Source organism: Orycteropus afer, unplaced genomic scaffold, assembly GCF_000298275.1.
Source record: "Orycteropus afer afer isolate SDZICR_OR568_19922 unplaced genomic scaffold, OryAfe1.0 scaffold00010, whole genome shotgun sequence".
Classification (NCBI taxonomy): Eukaryota; Metazoa; Chordata; class Mammalia; order Tubulidentata; family Orycteropodidae; genus Orycteropus; species Orycteropus afer.
The window spans coordinates 475,005-492,133 of record NW_006921597.1 but is presented as its reverse complement, the minus strand read 5'-3'; the positions used below and the strand labels follow the sequence as shown (position 1 = coordinate 492,133).

At 43.3% G+C, this 17,129-nt stretch overlaps 1 protein-coding gene across 1 annotated transcript in view; it reads right to left on the bottom strand.

Annotated features, from left to right (window-relative positions):
• LIX1L (limb and CNS expressed 1 like) overlaps positions 1-13,082 on the bottom strand; it is a 32,706-nt gene extending 19,624 nt beyond the window's left edge. The window contains exons 1-2 of the mRNA XM_042782118.1: positions 12,797-13,082; positions 8,684-8,686 (exon numbers count right to left, since the gene is read on the bottom strand). Of these exons, the coding sequence (XP_042638052.1) occupies positions 8,684-8,686; positions 12,797-13,082 (289 nt within the window). The remainder of the gene's footprint in view (positions 1-8,683; positions 8,687-12,796) is intronic.
• Between the last annotated feature and the right edge of the window lie 4,047 nt (positions 13,083-17,129).

Below are 17,129 nucleotides of genomic sequence, written 5' to 3'. Positions count from 1 at the left end.
GCCACTGCAGTGAATTATCGAACCCAGGAGAGAGGTGGTGGGTGCTTTGGGAGGAACGGTTGGTAAAAGGGCTGGAGGGAGGCAGCATGTCTGGCCTTGTAGTAATAGGCCTTGGGTTACTGCTGGTAATCCTGTCTTCCTCTTGTAAGGTTAGAAGAGGTCGGAACATGTGGCCTCCTTGGCGTTTTTGCACTACTCTGTGCTAGACTCTTTTGGAAGCTCAACTATACATGGTTTCTTATGTAGCTTACAATCTAAAGAGGAAGAGAGATGTTAATCAAGTAATCTCAAACAAATGTAAAGCTGTAACTGTGGCTGGCAAGTGCTATAACAGAGTGGTAAACCAAAAACAAACTCACTGCCATTGAGTTGATTCTGACTCATACTGACTCCCACTGGGTTTCCAAGGCTGTAAATCTTTACGGAAGCAGACTCCCTCATCTTTCTTCTGCAGAGCATCTGGTGGTTTGAACCAACAACCTTTCGGTTAGCAGCAAATGCCTTAACTACACCACCAGAGCTGCTTATAAAGGAATGGTATATGGTGGGAAATGTTCTGGGAACAAAGGCCAAAGAAAGGTATCCTGAGAAGGTGATGTTTAAGCTCAGATATGAGAGATAAGTAGGAATTCACAAAGCCAGGACTGAGCAGCAGGAACAGCACGTGTAAGGGCTCTGTGGCAGCAATGAACATGGTAAATGTTTTAGTTACCTAGTGCTGTTATGACAGAAATACCACAAGTATGCGGCTATAACAAGAAATTTATCTTCTCACAGTTTGGGAGGCTGAAAGTCTGAATTCAGAGTTATGGCTCCAAGGGAAGGCTTTCTCTGTCGGTCGACTCTGGAAGAAGGCCCTATCTCTTCAGCTTCTGCTTCCTGGCTCCTTGGAAATCTCCATGTGTTTTGCATCTATTTTACCCCATTTCTTCCTCTAACTTGTTTAATCTTTATATCTCAGAAGAGATTTTTTAAAGAATACTCTACACTAATCCTTTCTCATTAATATATCAAAGACAACCCATTTCCAAATGGGGATTATAATCACAGGATAAAACCCAAAACCAAATTCAGTGCCAACAAGTGGATTCTGACTTATAGTCAACCCCCACTGGGTTTCTGAGGCTATAAATCTTTGTGGAAATAGACTGTCCCATCTTCCTTCAGCAGAGCACCTGGTAGATCTGAACCACTGACCTTCTGGTTAGCAGCCAAATGCCTTATGCACTGTGCCACCAGAGTTCCTTAATCACAAAATAGAAGTTAAGATTTATAACACATTTGGGGGGGGGATACAATTCAATCCATAACAGTGAGTAAAGGGACTAAAAGAAGGCCAGTGTGGCTACAATGGAGAGAGTGAGGGGAAGTGTAATACAAATGAGGTTGCAAAAGGAGTCAGGGACCTGACCACATAGGCCCTTATAGACCATATTAAGGAATGTTGGCTTTATCCTAAGAGGAATGGGAAGCTAATTAAGGGTTTTTAATGGAAGAGATGAGATTGGTTTGCCTTTAGAAAGGATCACCTTAAGTTCTAAACATTTCAAATGGTTTTGACTAAAGCCTCATAATAAATTATCCACACACACCCCAATATCTTGCAGCATAACTACTGCCCTACTCTTAATCACAACTAAACCCAAACCAATGGAAGTAGCAGTCAGGACATCAGACGACGTTGTTGTTGTTGTTGTTATGTGCCGTTGAGTTGGACCCGACTCACAGCGACCCCTCCTTGGGTTTCCAAGGCAGTATCACTACGGAAGTAATTGCCCCATCTTCCTTCCAAGGAGGGCTGCTGGGTTTGAACCGCCAGCCTTCTGGTTAGCAGTCAAGTGCCTTAGGCACTATGACACCAGAGCTCCTATCAGATGACATATAGCACTGGGCAAATCGTCAAAAGACCTCTTTCAAGTGCTGAAGAGCAAAGATACCTCCTTGAAGACTAAGGTGCACCTGACACAAGCCATGGTATTTTCAGTTGCCTTATATGCATGTGAGAGCTGGACAATGAATAAGGAAGACCAAAGAAGAGTTGAGGTTTTTGAGTTGTGGTGCTGGCAAAGAATGCTGAAAGTACCATGGACTTCTAAAAGAACTAACAAATCTGTCCTGAAGGAAGTGCAGCCAGAATGCTCCTTGGAAGCAAGAATGCCCAGACTTCATCTCACCTACTTTGATTATGTTGTCAGAAGGGACCATTCCCTGGAGAAGGATGTCATGCTTGGTAAGGTGGACAGTTGATGAAGGAGGGGAAGGCCTTCAATGAGATGGATTGACACAGTGGCTACGGCAATGGGCTCAAGTATAGCAAGGATCATGGAGCTGACATGGGACTGAGCAGTGTTTCATTCTGCTGTGCACGGGGTCACTATGAGTTGGAAGTGACTCGACAGCACCTAACAACAACAACAAAACCCAAACCAAACCCATTGCTGTCAAGTCAATTCTGACTAATAGTGACCCTGTAGGACAGAGTAGAACTGCCCCATAGGGTTTCCAAGGCTATAATCTTTATGGGAGCAGACTATCTCATCTTTTTCCTATGGAGCAGCTGGTGAGTTCAAAGTACTGACCTTTCAGTTAGCAGCCAAGTGCTTAACTATTGCACTACCAGGGCTGCTTTAATCATAGCAAGGATTCATCTACTCATTCTTTCATTTTGCATTAGTTCAGCTCCGTCAAGAAGACGCCAGGTGGGATAGACATGCAAGAGATTTATTAGAGAAGGAATAGAAGTCAAGAAGAGTCTCCAGACTATGAAGAATGGCTGACATCTTTGAAAAAAGAGCAAGAAGGGAGGAGGATTGGGTGGGAGAGTCTCAGACTATAGTGCATTTCCAAGAAAGGTTTAGCCAGCCTGGTAGGGAGTCCTCAAGCCAAAGGAGTTCCACATCTCACCAGAATGCCCTGCCTTTTTACTCCCAGTGTGTTCAGTTATTGGCTGGGAACAGCCTTTAGGAAGCATGGCCTTCTAAAGTGGTGATGGACCCCAGGGGGGAGCAGCTGGGGCTGTCAATTAGTTATGCTCCCTGCAGCAGGAGGTCAGAGCAGACATTTTCACAGTTGCCACACACATCAAGCAAAAATTTTAGCACTTAATAGGTGCGTGTCTCTCTTCTAGACATTAAAAAAAAAAAAAAAAAAAAAAACCTGACATAGTTAAATATTCTATAAGAAACTTAGTTTCTTAACTTTCTGTAAGCCAGTAAGACTTTTGCAGTCAAGTCATTTCTGACTCATAGTGACTCTATAGGACAGAGTAGAATTGCCCCATACGGTTTCCAATGCTGAAATCTTTACAGAAACAGACTGCCTGATCTTTCTTCTAGGAAGAAGCTTGTGAGTTTGAACCACAGGCCTTTTGGTTCGCAGCTGAGTGCTTAACCATCGTGCCACCACAGCTCCTTAGAGATGCAAACATGAGTAATAGTAATACACATTCCTTGCCAGCAAATCGAGTGGCTAATAATAAAAGTTATCTCATTTGGTCTGCAACTGAAGTAAGCACCCGCACCCTATATATTAGCCAGAGTTTGAAAAGCAGAAGCTGTTTTCTAATACCTTATATTTAATTGACTTTTCAGAATGTTCATTCTTCCATTAAAAGTCAGCATGAAAAGGAAACTCTCTTTCCCACCCTTAGTTTCAGCAGGGGCTCTTCAAAGGTCACTGCTACCCAGAAAGCTTAACCATTTTTGTTCTTACCATTGAGATATTTTCAGCCCCAGCTCCTTCTTTGAGACAGTTTTGTACAATGCACTGAGTGACAGGTCTCCTGACATGCAAACAACAGGGAGAATACTGGAATAAAAAGGAAGGGGAGGAGACCACTATAATAGGGAAGGTTCTATTAAAAAGCATACGCCCATTCTATGTCCAGTTAAATTCCTCTTAGCACACAGAGTATAGGGATCATTTTTTAATGATTACTCAAAGCCAAATGAAATGAGAAGTCTTATTTCAGAAATGTGAGTATGAAATGGAAAATTGGGCAAAGTAGGAAAACAATTAGTTGTGATCTGTGTTTAAAAATGCTCACAGACTCACTTTAGAGATCAACTAGTCCAACTCAGGCTAAGGAAGTATAAATGACTTCCCAAGGTCACACACCTGCAGCAGAGCAGGGGCATGAATCTAGATATCCTGATGCCAATGTTCTTTCCTATTAGGGAATCTTAACCTAGGGTCCAGTTTCAGTCTATGCTTGAACTTCATGGGAGTCTATATACTACCTAAAACTATAAGTAAAATGGTGTATGTATATGCATTTGAGTATTTCTGTGTGTGGGAAGGTGTGGTGGTTAAGTTTGTAATGTCAACTTGGCTGGGCCTGGTTGAGTGACTGGGCAGCTGGATGTAGTACTCCCCATGATGAGACTGGTAATCCACTCCATGGTGGAATCTACTGTGAGCAGCTGAGTAGCTGCCTTTGGGATGTGGTCTGCTTCCTGTATATAAGCAGCAGCCTTGGGGAATGGTCTCCAGCTGATGGCACACTTGAACCCTGCATGTAGCTGTGTCGTTGTTCAGCAGCCTGCCATGCTCTGCCAACCTTGGGACTTTCAATGGACTTGAATTAATGGCCTGCTTTGTGGTTTGGTAACATCGGAATTGTGCGTTTTTGCTTGTCAGTCTCAGTAGCTGTCAAAGTGAAGAAAAGCTTCTAGCTCCAGAGGGCCATGAGCAGGAGGCAGAACTGAAGCCCAAGGTTGAGGGGCTTTCACCCAGTCCCTAGAGCCTGGCATTTTGAACTCAGATTTAAAGCCTCCAAAGTTGTAAGAGAATAAACTCCTGTTTGTTCAAGCCATCCCATTTGTGGTATATTCTTATCAGAGCGACACTAATAAGCAGAACAGAAGGCATGCTATAATTTTGTTTTGGTTTTTCAATCAGATTATACTAGTGAGAAACTATTGGTATAATAGTTTACATGGAATGGTTAAAGAACAGGGAGGTGGGAGGGTGGAAATAACTGAGCATACACACCTGACAACTATATACACAGCACTTCCTTTTGGGAAGTCACTGATAGGCATTGGGCTGAAAAGGACAAGGAAGATAGTGAGGAATATTTAATTGTACCATCATTTTGAACAAAAACAAATAGAATAAGGTGGGTTTTGTCCTTAAGAGATCAAATATTAGATAGCTGTCTAAGTGGAATGAAAGGTACAGATTGTATACGAACCACAGTGAAAATATTAAAGCAACGCATGAAAAAACTACACTATGTCAGATTACGCAATAAGCAAAGCAATTACGGGCTTACTTGTGCTTGCTTACTAATCTGTAGTTAACGATGTGGTGAAAAACGTGAAATGCAGAAAAACATGTTCACTATAGATTTACAAGGAAGCCGATGCTTACCTTATTGAGTAATCTGCCCCCGAAACTGTACCAAACTTTTTTTTTTTTTTAACATTATTGTGATTGGGATGAAGTTTACAGAGCAAATTCATCGTCCATACGCAGTTCACATATACTTTGTCTCATGACATTGACTGCAATCTCCCACAATGCAACAGCTCTCCTCCCACTTCCTCCCCATAGCCACCTCTTCCCTGTGCCCTTCCCTCCCAAGTACTCCTGCCCCCTGAGCTGTCTCCCTGTGCATACACTGCCCTTCTATCCTCCCATGATTGATCTCCCCAAGGAATGTATGTACCTAATGTAAATGTTCAGGTCATATGCTTGTCTTTTGTTTGGCTGAAAACCTCAGGAGTGGGTTCAATTCCAGACCTGAAGGGCAGCTAGGGGCCATAGTCTTAGGGGTTCCACCAGGCTCTATCAGACCAGCAAACCTGGTCCCTTTTGTGTGTGTGTGTGTGTGTGTGTGTGTGTGATTTTGAGTTTGGGTCCACACTGTTATCCCACTTTATCCAGGATCTCCTACATAGATCCCCCTCCAAGTGTTTGACAGTGGTAGCTGGGCACCATCTAGTTCTTCTGGTCTCATAGTGATGTAGGCAGAGGATCACTTGGTATACCAGTCCCTTGGACTAATCGTTTCCATGTGTCTTTGGTTTTCTTCATCCTTCTCTGCTCTGGATGAGGAGAGACCCATTGTTGCATCTAGATGGCTGCTTGCAAGCTTTTAAGATCTCGGTCCCTACTCGCCAAACTAGGATGTAGAACTGTGTTTCTGTGTAGTATGTTATGCCAGTTGAGCTTGATGTCCTCTGCGACCAGGGTCCCAAGCCCACAGATCCAACTACTTGTTCCCTCTGGGTAGCTGGCTGTGACCAAGAAGTGACTATAACCTTGTCCTTTGTCAACTCTACTATATACCTGGCAATTCTTATAGAGCATACAAATACACTTGTAGAAACATCATCTGCCAACCGTATATATACATGGTCATGGGCACACTCCCCCCTGCATAGATATACCTAATCGTTAAACCTGTCCACCCATCTATCCACTCATAGATCAATGTTTGCCATTACTGACAATGCAGAACTGTATATGCGAAAGGGTTCATCTTTGCTGTCTGTACCTCCCATGCACCTCTCTATGTCTTCCTCTTCCTCAATGACACCGTGTTGATCACTCACATTTGGTACACTGACCTTCCCTTCACCCAAATCAATACTGTCTCTACATATCTAGCAGTGTTCCCTCCCTTCCCCTCCTCTCCCACCCCTGGTAACCAACAAAGAAAACTTCCTTTCACATATAAGCCTTTCCTTGACTTTTTTACAATAACAGACTAATACAATATTTGTGCTTCTGTGATTGACTTATTTCACTCAGCATAATGTCCTCCAAGTTCATCCATATTATGCAGTGTTTTGCAGATTCTGTGTTATTCTTTAGGGTTGCATAGTAGTCTATTGTGTATATGTACCATAGTTTGGTTATCCATTCTTCTGTTGATAGGCACCTAGGTTGTTTCCATCTTTTTTATAGTAAACATTTTACAGCATAAACCAAACCCAACCCATTGCTGTCCAGTTGATTCTGACTCAAAGTGACCCCCATTGGGTTTCCAAGGCTGTAAAGTCTTACAAAACCAAACTGCCTCATCTTTCTTCCACGGAGCAGCTGTGGGTTTGAACCACCAACCTTTGTAGTAGCTGCCAAATGCTTTAACCACTATTCCACCAGAGTGCTTTTTTACAGCATAGAAAAAAATATAACTTTACCAAACATCTTAAGGGACTGAGTCACTGCCTTTGAGGGCTTAAGACCATAGTCTTAGGGAGCATCTAGGTCAACTGGTATAATAACAGTCCATAAAGACAATGTTCTACATCCTACTTTGGTGAGTAGTGACTGAGGTTTTAAAAGCTTGCAAGTGGTCATCTGAGATACAAACTATTGGTCATTTCCTGTCTGGAACAAAGAAGAGTGAAGAAAATAAAAGACTCAAGGAAACAATTATTCCAGAGAACCAATGGACCACACAAACTACAGTTCCATTAGCCTGAGACCAAAAGAACTAGATGGTGCCTGGCTACCCCTGCTGACCACTCTAATTGGGATCACAGTAGAAGGTCCTAGACAGAGTGGGAGTATAATGTAGAAGAAAACTGAAAATCATAAAGACCAGACTTACTGGTCTAATTGAGACTGGTGGAACCCCTGAAACTATGGTCCCTAGTCATTGTTCACACCTGAAACTGAACCTACTCCTGGAGATCACCTTTTAGCCAAACAATAGACAGGCCTATAGGGTGAACAGTACACCCGTGAGGAACATGCTTCTCAGTACAATCAACCATATGAGACCAAAAAGGCAACATTTGCTCAGAAACTAAGTTTAGAAGCCAAGAAGGGGCATAAAAGATGAATGAATGTAAACAGGGAACCCAGGGAGGAAGTGAGAAGAGTGCTGTTACATTGACGGGATTGTAACTAATGTCACAAAACAAAATGCCTATACATTATTGAATGGGAAACTTAATTTGTAAGCTTTCACTCAAACCACAATAAAATGCCCCCCCCCCAAAAAAAGTATAATTTTGTGTTCGGGGAGTGTAGATAAATGTATAATAAATAGGTGAAATTGGGTAAGTGAGAAGATTCTCCTTGATCACATCTGGATGACGAGAATAGACTGGCCTGGCTTAATTCACATTATCACAGAGGATAAAGAGATTGGTTAACAAAATTTCATCTGCACTTCTATTTTTAGAAGATGCTACTGAATTGCCCAAATATTCTACATACCTTTTATCATCTGTCTATTTATTTATATCTTTTTATTTCAACAACTATTTCTTAAGTACTCACTATGTGCATAGAAGGAGCCCTGGTGCCATAGTGCCCAAGGCATTTGATTGCTAACCAGAAGGCTGACGGTGCAAACCTACCAGCCACTCCTCAGAAGGAAGATGGGGCAATCTACTTCCGTACTAATACCACCTCGGAAAACCCAAGGAGGGGTTGTCATGAGTCAGATCCTGTTCAACAGCAGTGAGTGAGATGTTCATAGAACTGTGCTAGTCACTGAAAAAAGGTTCCTCCTGTGTAGGAATGTGTTATCCAGTGAGAAGATAAGCCACAATAACATACAATTACATTATAATTTCCAGTGCATTTTAAAGCAGAGACATATCAGTCTTCCACAGTACTTTTACCCAAAATTACTTGGTATTACTTAAAATAAATACTTGCTTTTCCCAAAATAATCTCTTCAAGAGCCATCCTAGGAAAACTGCCACACACCAGATACCTGCTGAATATTAATAACAGAAAAGTCATAGCACTTGATGATGTTTTATTTTGGTTGCTCATGGACACCACCAAACAGATTTTAAATGGAGATCTCTAAAATACATGCCACTCCTGGATAGGGCAAATACCAATAGCAAGAATTTAAATATAAGCATGTGCAAATCTAGAGCATCCCCAAGGAGGACAGTTACTCACTATTACTTGTTACTTACAATAATAATGTGAATTAAGCCAGGCCAGCCTATTCTCTCCTCAAGGAGATGTGATTAAGGAGAACCTTCTCATTTACCTCTCAATTTGAGACAGTAACTCATTCAACAAGGTGGGGGAGTAGAGACCCACACTGAGCAGATTGTTTGGAAGGGAAGGACTGTGAAGTAACAGTGACTTTGAGAAAGGGCTGTTGTATGCTGAAAATGTTCCCCCCTTTGCCCAATGTTCATGACCTAATCTTTAAAGCCTGTGAATGTTACCTTATATGGTAAAGACTTTGCAGATGTGATTAGGTTAGGGATCTTGAGATGGGGAAGATTATCATGGATTATCCAGGTGGGCCCTAAATGCAATTACAAGTGTACTTGTAAGAAGCAGGCAGAAGGAGATTTGATGGCACTCAGAAGAAGAGAAAGGGACATGGCTACAGAGGCAGATATTGGAGTGACACAGTCACAAAACAAGGAATGCCAGCAGCAGCTACTAGAAGCTGGAGGAGGTACGGATGGATTCTCCCCCAGACCCTCTGAAGGGAGTGTGGCCTTATAGATGCCTTGATTTCAGCTCAGTTGTATTAATTTTGGCCTTCTGGCCTCAAGAACTGTGAGAAAATAAATTTCTCTTGCTTAAGCAACCAAGTTTGTGGCAATTTGTTACAATAGCATTAGGAAACAAATACAAGGACTAACCCAACATTTCCAGGAAACTGGAACTATTCAGACCAATCAATCAGTTTAACTCCATGGTCATTTATAAGCAAAGAAACTATCTGTGATTCTGAGAAAGAAAAACAACTAACCACAGAATACCATACAAGATTCATTTGTTCAACCTAGAGAAGTAAGCTGGGCAAAATCTCTAATCATGTAGCCATACTTTGACATAAAAAGAAAGCAGCAATTCAAAACCAGTTTGAAAAAGGAAATGCAACAGTTACAGAGCAAGGAAAGTGACTCCGCCATTCAGGCCAGTCGTACTGATTTAGGATTGCTAACTGTCAAACATTACAAGAATGAACTATATATCATATGGGAAAAAAGGGGCAGATGAAACAGTAGTACCTACCTAACAGTGATACGTCACAGTTTTCAAAACACTTCCAAGTGCATAATAATAGCAACTACTCATTGAGTACCCAGTGATATGCTTTATATCTATGATATCATTTAATCCACACAAAATAATCAATATTGGTATTATAATACCCATTTTACAGAAAAGCAAGCAAGGAGCAAGCCACAATCAACAGATCTAGGATTTAAAACCAGTGTGTTCTGGCTCCAAAATCAACACTTCGTATTTCACTTTCCTGCTTCATGACACTGTTAATCCTCACACTTGCTCTGCAGAGTGGACTGTGAGCTTCATGAGGCTAGGCACTCAGAGTATCTATCGTCATCACTGCATCTGATGATCAGTAAGTATTTGGTAAATGAATAAATGGAACAGATGAAGCCTAGGAATGTAAAGGAATTTATCCTCGATCACACAGCTACTATTTGGCAGGGCCAGATTTTCTGATTCCACTATAAACTGAGTAAGACATTATAGCATACTGAGCTGTGTGTGTGTCTTGGGGTGGAGGTATGGTAAGAAGAAGACAAACAGGTAAAATACCAGAAGAGTTTTTGTAGAAATGCTGAGATCCTACATTAATGAAGTTAAGTCTAAAGACTGTGGCTGAAAAAGATGAATTTGGAGCAGTTAGGAAAAAAGATAAATGAATTGAAGACAATGGAGTGAAGCATTGCTGGGTGGGGGAGCAGTCTGGGCAAAGGCCAAAGTAAATTGTATACAGGGGACTACAGCCAGCCCCCAAATACCATGCCATCAGTCACAGAGTATGTGGGTACATGCCAATGGCAACTTTGCCTGTTAATCGAAGTAGAATAAGTAATTCCACGTGGTGAAAAGACTTCTGAGCCAAATCAACAGAGATTCTACTTGCCTGAAACGGAACTATCTGCCAAACTCTCCCAATGTACTGGCTGGACATCCAGACTGGAAATGAGAACTCAAGAGTAATGAGAAGGACTGTTGTGGGAGGTGGGGTGACTGGAGGAGAGACTCACCACGGAGTCTGCAGCTTGACTTGTTGCTCATTACAGCACAATCTCCTTGTAGGGAAAGGAAAAACTTTTCACAGGATGTTCAGATCAGAAGCCACACCAGAGGCTCTCCAGGTAATAACAGACAAGAAAAGGTATATTCCTCTGCAATTTTTAATAAACTTCTATCAGTTTCCAAGAGGAAGCTTTCTGATTTAGGGTTACCCCTTCTGGCTACTCCTATACCCAAAGGAGACAGTTGCTGATGGCAGTTCCATCACATAGCCCTGTGAAATCCAGGACTTAAAGAGGGGGGTGAGTATATTTCCTCTTAATGAGTTTTGGAATCACATCCATTTGCATCCCCAGCATCTAGGAAAGTGCCTGAAAAACAAAGGGCAACTGATAGTAAAGGAATCATTAGACATATAGCAAAATAGGTCTAAAAATCTGTTTTTATAGGAATCATTGGGCTTACATCATCAGTATTTGAGAGTGGAAGAAAATTAAACATCTTCTTCCAAAGGAAATATGAACCAACACATTTGAGATTTACCAAAATAACAATTACCAGTTAGTAAGTACCCATTATGTGTCAGGTGTGATATCTCATTTAATCCACATCATAACCTTTGAGGAAACTGAAGCTCTTTAAGGTGAAGCCATTTCCCTCTGGGGACAATAGCTGGTAAATGGCAGAGAATTAATCTGGAATTTAATCCAGACCTGTCTGACTCCAAAACCTCTCTGTGCTCTTTTCACTATACTTCCTTTAGAGAATAAAATAATAACTACTGTGTAGGGAAAGCCCTGAAATCTCTGTATTGTTAAACTATAAAGTTAAAGACATAGTCACTTACAGGCCAAACAGGACTGGCCAATCACACAGAATTCCATATCTAAATTTTGTATTATATATGCCTATTACTAGTTACTTACACTCTTACTTGTTACCCATTATTACTTGTTACTGATATAAATTTGGAACTTGAACTCAGGAAAATCTGTATTAGATAAAGGAAAACACAAAATCTTCACATCCCCTTTTCAGAAACCCTAGAAATTAGGCATCTTCACGATGAAGATTTCTAATGCAAACAGGGTTTCTGCCTGGCTCATACACACAAAATTTAACATCGAGGGAGCCAAGCTCTGGATTTTTTCTTAAGTTCCTGGCCAACGGCCAGGAAAACAGAGCCAGCCAGACAGAGAGGCCCAAGGAGAGAGGGTCCATACTACAAAAGACACCAAAGTGAAGTAGTAAGTCACAGGAAGCTAGTGTGGGGTTGATACGGGTCCTAGATTTAAAGACGTAAGTATTATGAGTGACTTGTGAAGGTAGGAGGGTTACCTAATGACTCGAAAAATCTGAGGCTATATTGGAAATCTCATAGTGAGTAATAAAGGAATGAAAAAGTCAACGTTAAGGAGATGGACTAAATAAACGGAGGAGTCCAACAATGAGATCACAAAAGATAAACTGAGAGGGTATGGGCAAGAAAAGCCTTTTATCTGAGATACAGGATAGGATCCACAACAAAGGGGAACAGAAGGTGTTAAGGCATTGAAGACAGAAGGAATTCCATTTCTGAAAGAGAAACGGTGAGGAAAAAAAAGAGAGTTTTATCTCAAAAAAGGGGTCCCTGGAGAATATAATAGTAACTTAATAAATGTGGGGAGGGTGCAAGTGTGCAAGTGTGTGTGTGTGTGTGTGTGTGTAGCCAGCAGGAAACTCTCCAAAAGGAAATGCATGTGAGGGCTCTGCGCCAGGAAAAGCGATCCAGAGGACTATAAGAGCGAGGCTCACGTAGGGAGGGGGGTCTCACAGGCGGCCAGACCCACAGACTCACCTCGGCCGTAGCCCTGGGTGTGCTTGGCGAAGCTTCTCACCACTGCCTCCACAGCCTCCCGCAGTACCGCTGGGCTGCCGGCCGCGCCGGGGGGCAAGGGCAGCCCGGGGCCCCCAGACAGAAGCAGCGGGGGCGGGGCGGGGGGCGGTGGAGCCGGCGGGGGGCCTGCTGGGGGTGTGGTGGCAGCAGCCGCGGCCCCAGTCACTCCTGGCCGCAGCGCTCGCAGAGTGCCCCTCCCGCCAGTGCCCACTCCAGGCTGCAGCCGCTGCGCTCGCATCGTCTCCATGTCGTCCTCCAGTGGAGTAGCGGCCCGGACCCTGCCAGCCTGGCGAGTTAACGGTCTCACCACCCTAACCAGCGAGCGGACCGAGGGCGGTGCCGTGGCCCAGCCATCAGTCAAGCGGAGGCGGGGACAAGCCAGGCCCTATGCCAGTCACTGGAGGAGGGGCGGGAGCTGGCGGGCTCCAGCTCCGCCATAGGCAATTTATTGAGGAGGGCGGAGGTTCTGAGCAACCAACTGCAAAAAGAAAAAGCGGTATTCTCTTTAAGGGAGAAGCATAGCTAGGGTGCGCCTCTGGAAGTCCTGTGGTGAGTACAAGAAAAAGAACCAGACTCCTGGGGCGGGGCTTGAAGGAAAAATAGGACTGGATACAAGACAGAGTGAGAAGATTTTTAGAAATCATTTGTGTAACCACCTTAAGATGTAAATGAGGAAACTATAGCTCAGATAAATGATGTGACTTGTCCAAGATCACATAAATTGGGTGGTAGAACCAATAAGATACGTTTAATGAGCATATACTAAATATCAGACACTATATAATGTGTATTGCTGCATTGTCTTAATGGTCACAGTCACTAATTGGATTTTATTATTTAGTGAATAAGGAAATTAGCATTCGGAGGTGCTAAATGGCCCGAAATTAAATAGCTAGGAAATGGCAAAGAAGGGTTCAGACATAGCTCTTTTGACTCCTAGTATTTTGATCTTTTCATATGTCACATTGTTGGGTATTTTTCTCATTTCACCTATTCTAAGGAGCCCTGTTGTTGTTGTTGTTGTTGTTGTTATGTGCCGTCAAGTCGTAGCTGACTCATAGTGAACCCCTCCTTGGGTTTCTGAGGCGGTATCAGTACGGAAGTAGGTAGCCCAACCTTCCTTCTGAGGAGTGGCTGGGGGGGTTGAACTGCCATCCTTCAGGTTAGCAGTCAGATGCCTTAGGCACTAGGCCACCAGAGTTCTTTAAGGAGCCTTAATGGTACAATTGTTAAGTGCTTGGCTGCTACCCTAAAGGATGACAGTTCAAACCCACAGCTGCTCCACAGGGGAAAGATGTGGCAGTCTGCTTCTGCAAAGATTACAGCCTGGGAAATCCTATTGGGCAGTTTTACACCATCCTAATCGATGCCAACGGAAGCAGCAGTCAGGACATTAGACGACATGTAGCATTGGGAAAGTCAACTGCGAAGGAACTGTTTCAAGTGCTGAGGAGCAAGGATATTTCATTGAGGACTAAGGTGTGCCTGACACAAGCCATGATATTTCCAATCGCCTGGTATGCATGTGAGAGCTGGACAATGAATAAGGAAGACCAAAGAAGAGTTGATGCTTTTGAGTTGTGGTGCTGGCGGAGAATGCTGAAAGTACCATGGACTGCTAAAAGAACTAACAGATCTGTCCTGGAGGAAGTGCAGCCAGAATGCTCCTTGAAAGCAAGAATGGCCAGACTTCGTCTCGCCTATTTTGGTCATGTTGTAAGAAGGGACCATTCCCTGGAGAAGGATGTCATGCTTGGTAGGGTGGAGGGTCGACGAAAGAGGGGGAGGCCTTCAACGAGATGGATTGATACGGTGGCTGCAATGATGGGCTCAAGTATAGCAGGGATTGTGGGGCTGGCGCGGGATCGGGCAGTGTTTCGTTCTGCTGTGCATGGGGTCGCTATGAGTCGGAAAAGACTCGACGGCACTTAACAACAACAACAAATAGGGTCACTGTGAGTTTAAATCACTTGAGGGAAATGGGTTTTAAGTTGCAGGAGGGAGTAAGAAAGAGTAGATGGGCAGTCCTCTACTGCCCATTAAAGTGAAGAAGAATTAGAATATATGCAAAACAAACAAACAAACAGAAAAACCCCAAAATGAGAGGTCTAGAGGGTAGAATAAGACAGGTACCCTTGTTTATAGAACCTGTCAGACTGGGTTTCCTCTGGTTATTCTTACATATACACACATACACTATACACCATTTGTCAGCTGACCAACATGTTATTTTTACCTAGTTGAGGGTATATACTAACTCCTCTCTTCTCTCTACACCCTACAGTGGCTCATGAATTGTGATAGAGTTGTGTCAGCTTAGCCGGACAATTCTAACTGGTTTAAGCAGTTGTGATGTGTATTATTCCCATGATGAGATTGGATGTATATGTTTTGAGTAGCCAATCCATTGAAAAGCAGTTTCCCAAGAGTGTGGCCTGCTTTCAATATATTTATGGACATCCTGGGAAAAGAGGCACTTTTCTGTGGATCAGGATCCTATTGTGCTGCCTACAACTGTCTGTGAGCGAACAATCCACCATTTGGCCTGGAGATCCTGGATTTGTCATTCGTTGGGAGTCAACAGCCGGTATACTGCCTGCCAATCTGAGCTCTTCAGCCCCTGCAGCTGTGTGAGTCGGGAAAAGCCTCCAACTTGACGTTTGATCCAAGAACTTAGGACTTGCCAGCTTCTATAAGTGTGAGCCATTTTCCTAAAATAAATTTCTCTCTCTCTCTCTCTCTCTAGATACATATATAAGCTTTACTGGTTTTGCTTCTCTGGAGAACCCCGACTAACACATGAATCAAGGAATGGAAAATAGAGGCCAAAAGTAGAATAGGTGAAACACACCTAGTGAAATGGAAGTTAGCCCACAAGGGAAAACTCTAAACCATCAAGTCAATTCTGACTCATAGTGATGCCCATCAGGTTTCCAAGGCTATAAATCTTTAAGGAAGTAGATTGCCTCATTTCTTCCTCCCATGGAGCAGCTGGTGGGTTTGAACTGCCTACCTTCACCTTGAGTGGAAGCTGTGCCAGTTGAGCAGCCCAATGCCTCAGCAGGGCCACCAGAGCTCTTTACAAGGGAAAACGCCAAGTGTTTAAAAAAACAAAAAACCATGAATAGTCAACCTACTTACTGGGATATATCTAATGAGAGACTCTGTGTAGGAATCTAAGTTTAAGTTTGAGGATGGACATAAGGGAAACTGGAGGAAAGGAAAGCCTGTCAAATGTCTTAAAACCTTTAGGAGACAGGACACTGACCTTTTCTTCTACAACCACAATTAGTTGGTGTCCTGGAAAGAAGGTGGCTGGAGCCTCTAAGTATCCCCTAGATCATTATAGCTATAGTTAGCATCACCCGCCTTTCCCATTCTTCATTCCCCCCACTCAAACACCCTGCATGCAGAAGAGTGACAAAACAGAGACTTCTGAATACATTTATTTGATATGTCAGTTGGAGAGAGGAGTAACTTTGGGTTACTCCCCACTTTTATCTGTAGTTCATAAGCTCAGACAGAACAGAGAGCAACTGAGAGCCCATGACCCATCCCCTGGGAAAATGAGACAACCTGCTGTAACGAATTGGTTGGTAGAACAAGGTAAGAATAAAAAGCAGGAAGTTGAAAAGGGAAGCTAAGAGCAAGAGGGCAGCTATAGAACTGAGGCTGGGGGGTTGCTGCAGGAAACCTCCAAGGAGAGTGAAGAGAAAGATATCCTGAAAAGTGGACCTGGAAGCAAAATGTGAACAAGGAGCCCAGCCTGGAAAGAGAAGCAAGACCTGTAGAACAACAGGGTGGGACATTCATGAAGTGGACTGAGTGTGCAAAATCATGATGGAGCCTGTGTTGTATGTAGGGCACACATGAAAAGCAAGGGGTTGCTATCCAGGGAAAGTTTTCAGCAGGAGGGCAAAGATCAGGAACTACCCCAGAGTAGGGATTCCCTACTGCTTCTGAACAATGCAATGAGTTTGGGGCCCATTTGGAACCCTAGCACAAGTAACCCTGTGTGTTTATCGGTGTACCATGCCTGTGGGTACACAAGTAATCCCACATGCATGTAAAGTGACCAGGGCATGAATGCACGTGTCTGTATGCCCAGCAAAGAGAATTTACCCTTCCCTGAACAGTAAGTGTGCTTGTGGACACATGTTTACCCATGTGTGCATGTACTGTGCCCATGAGCACATGCAAGAGACTCCTATGGTCCACGGCGTCTGTGTGAGCTGGTTCCCTCGCCTGTCTAATCAAGCCTTGATCCCACCCTCCCTAGATCTTCTCACTCCTG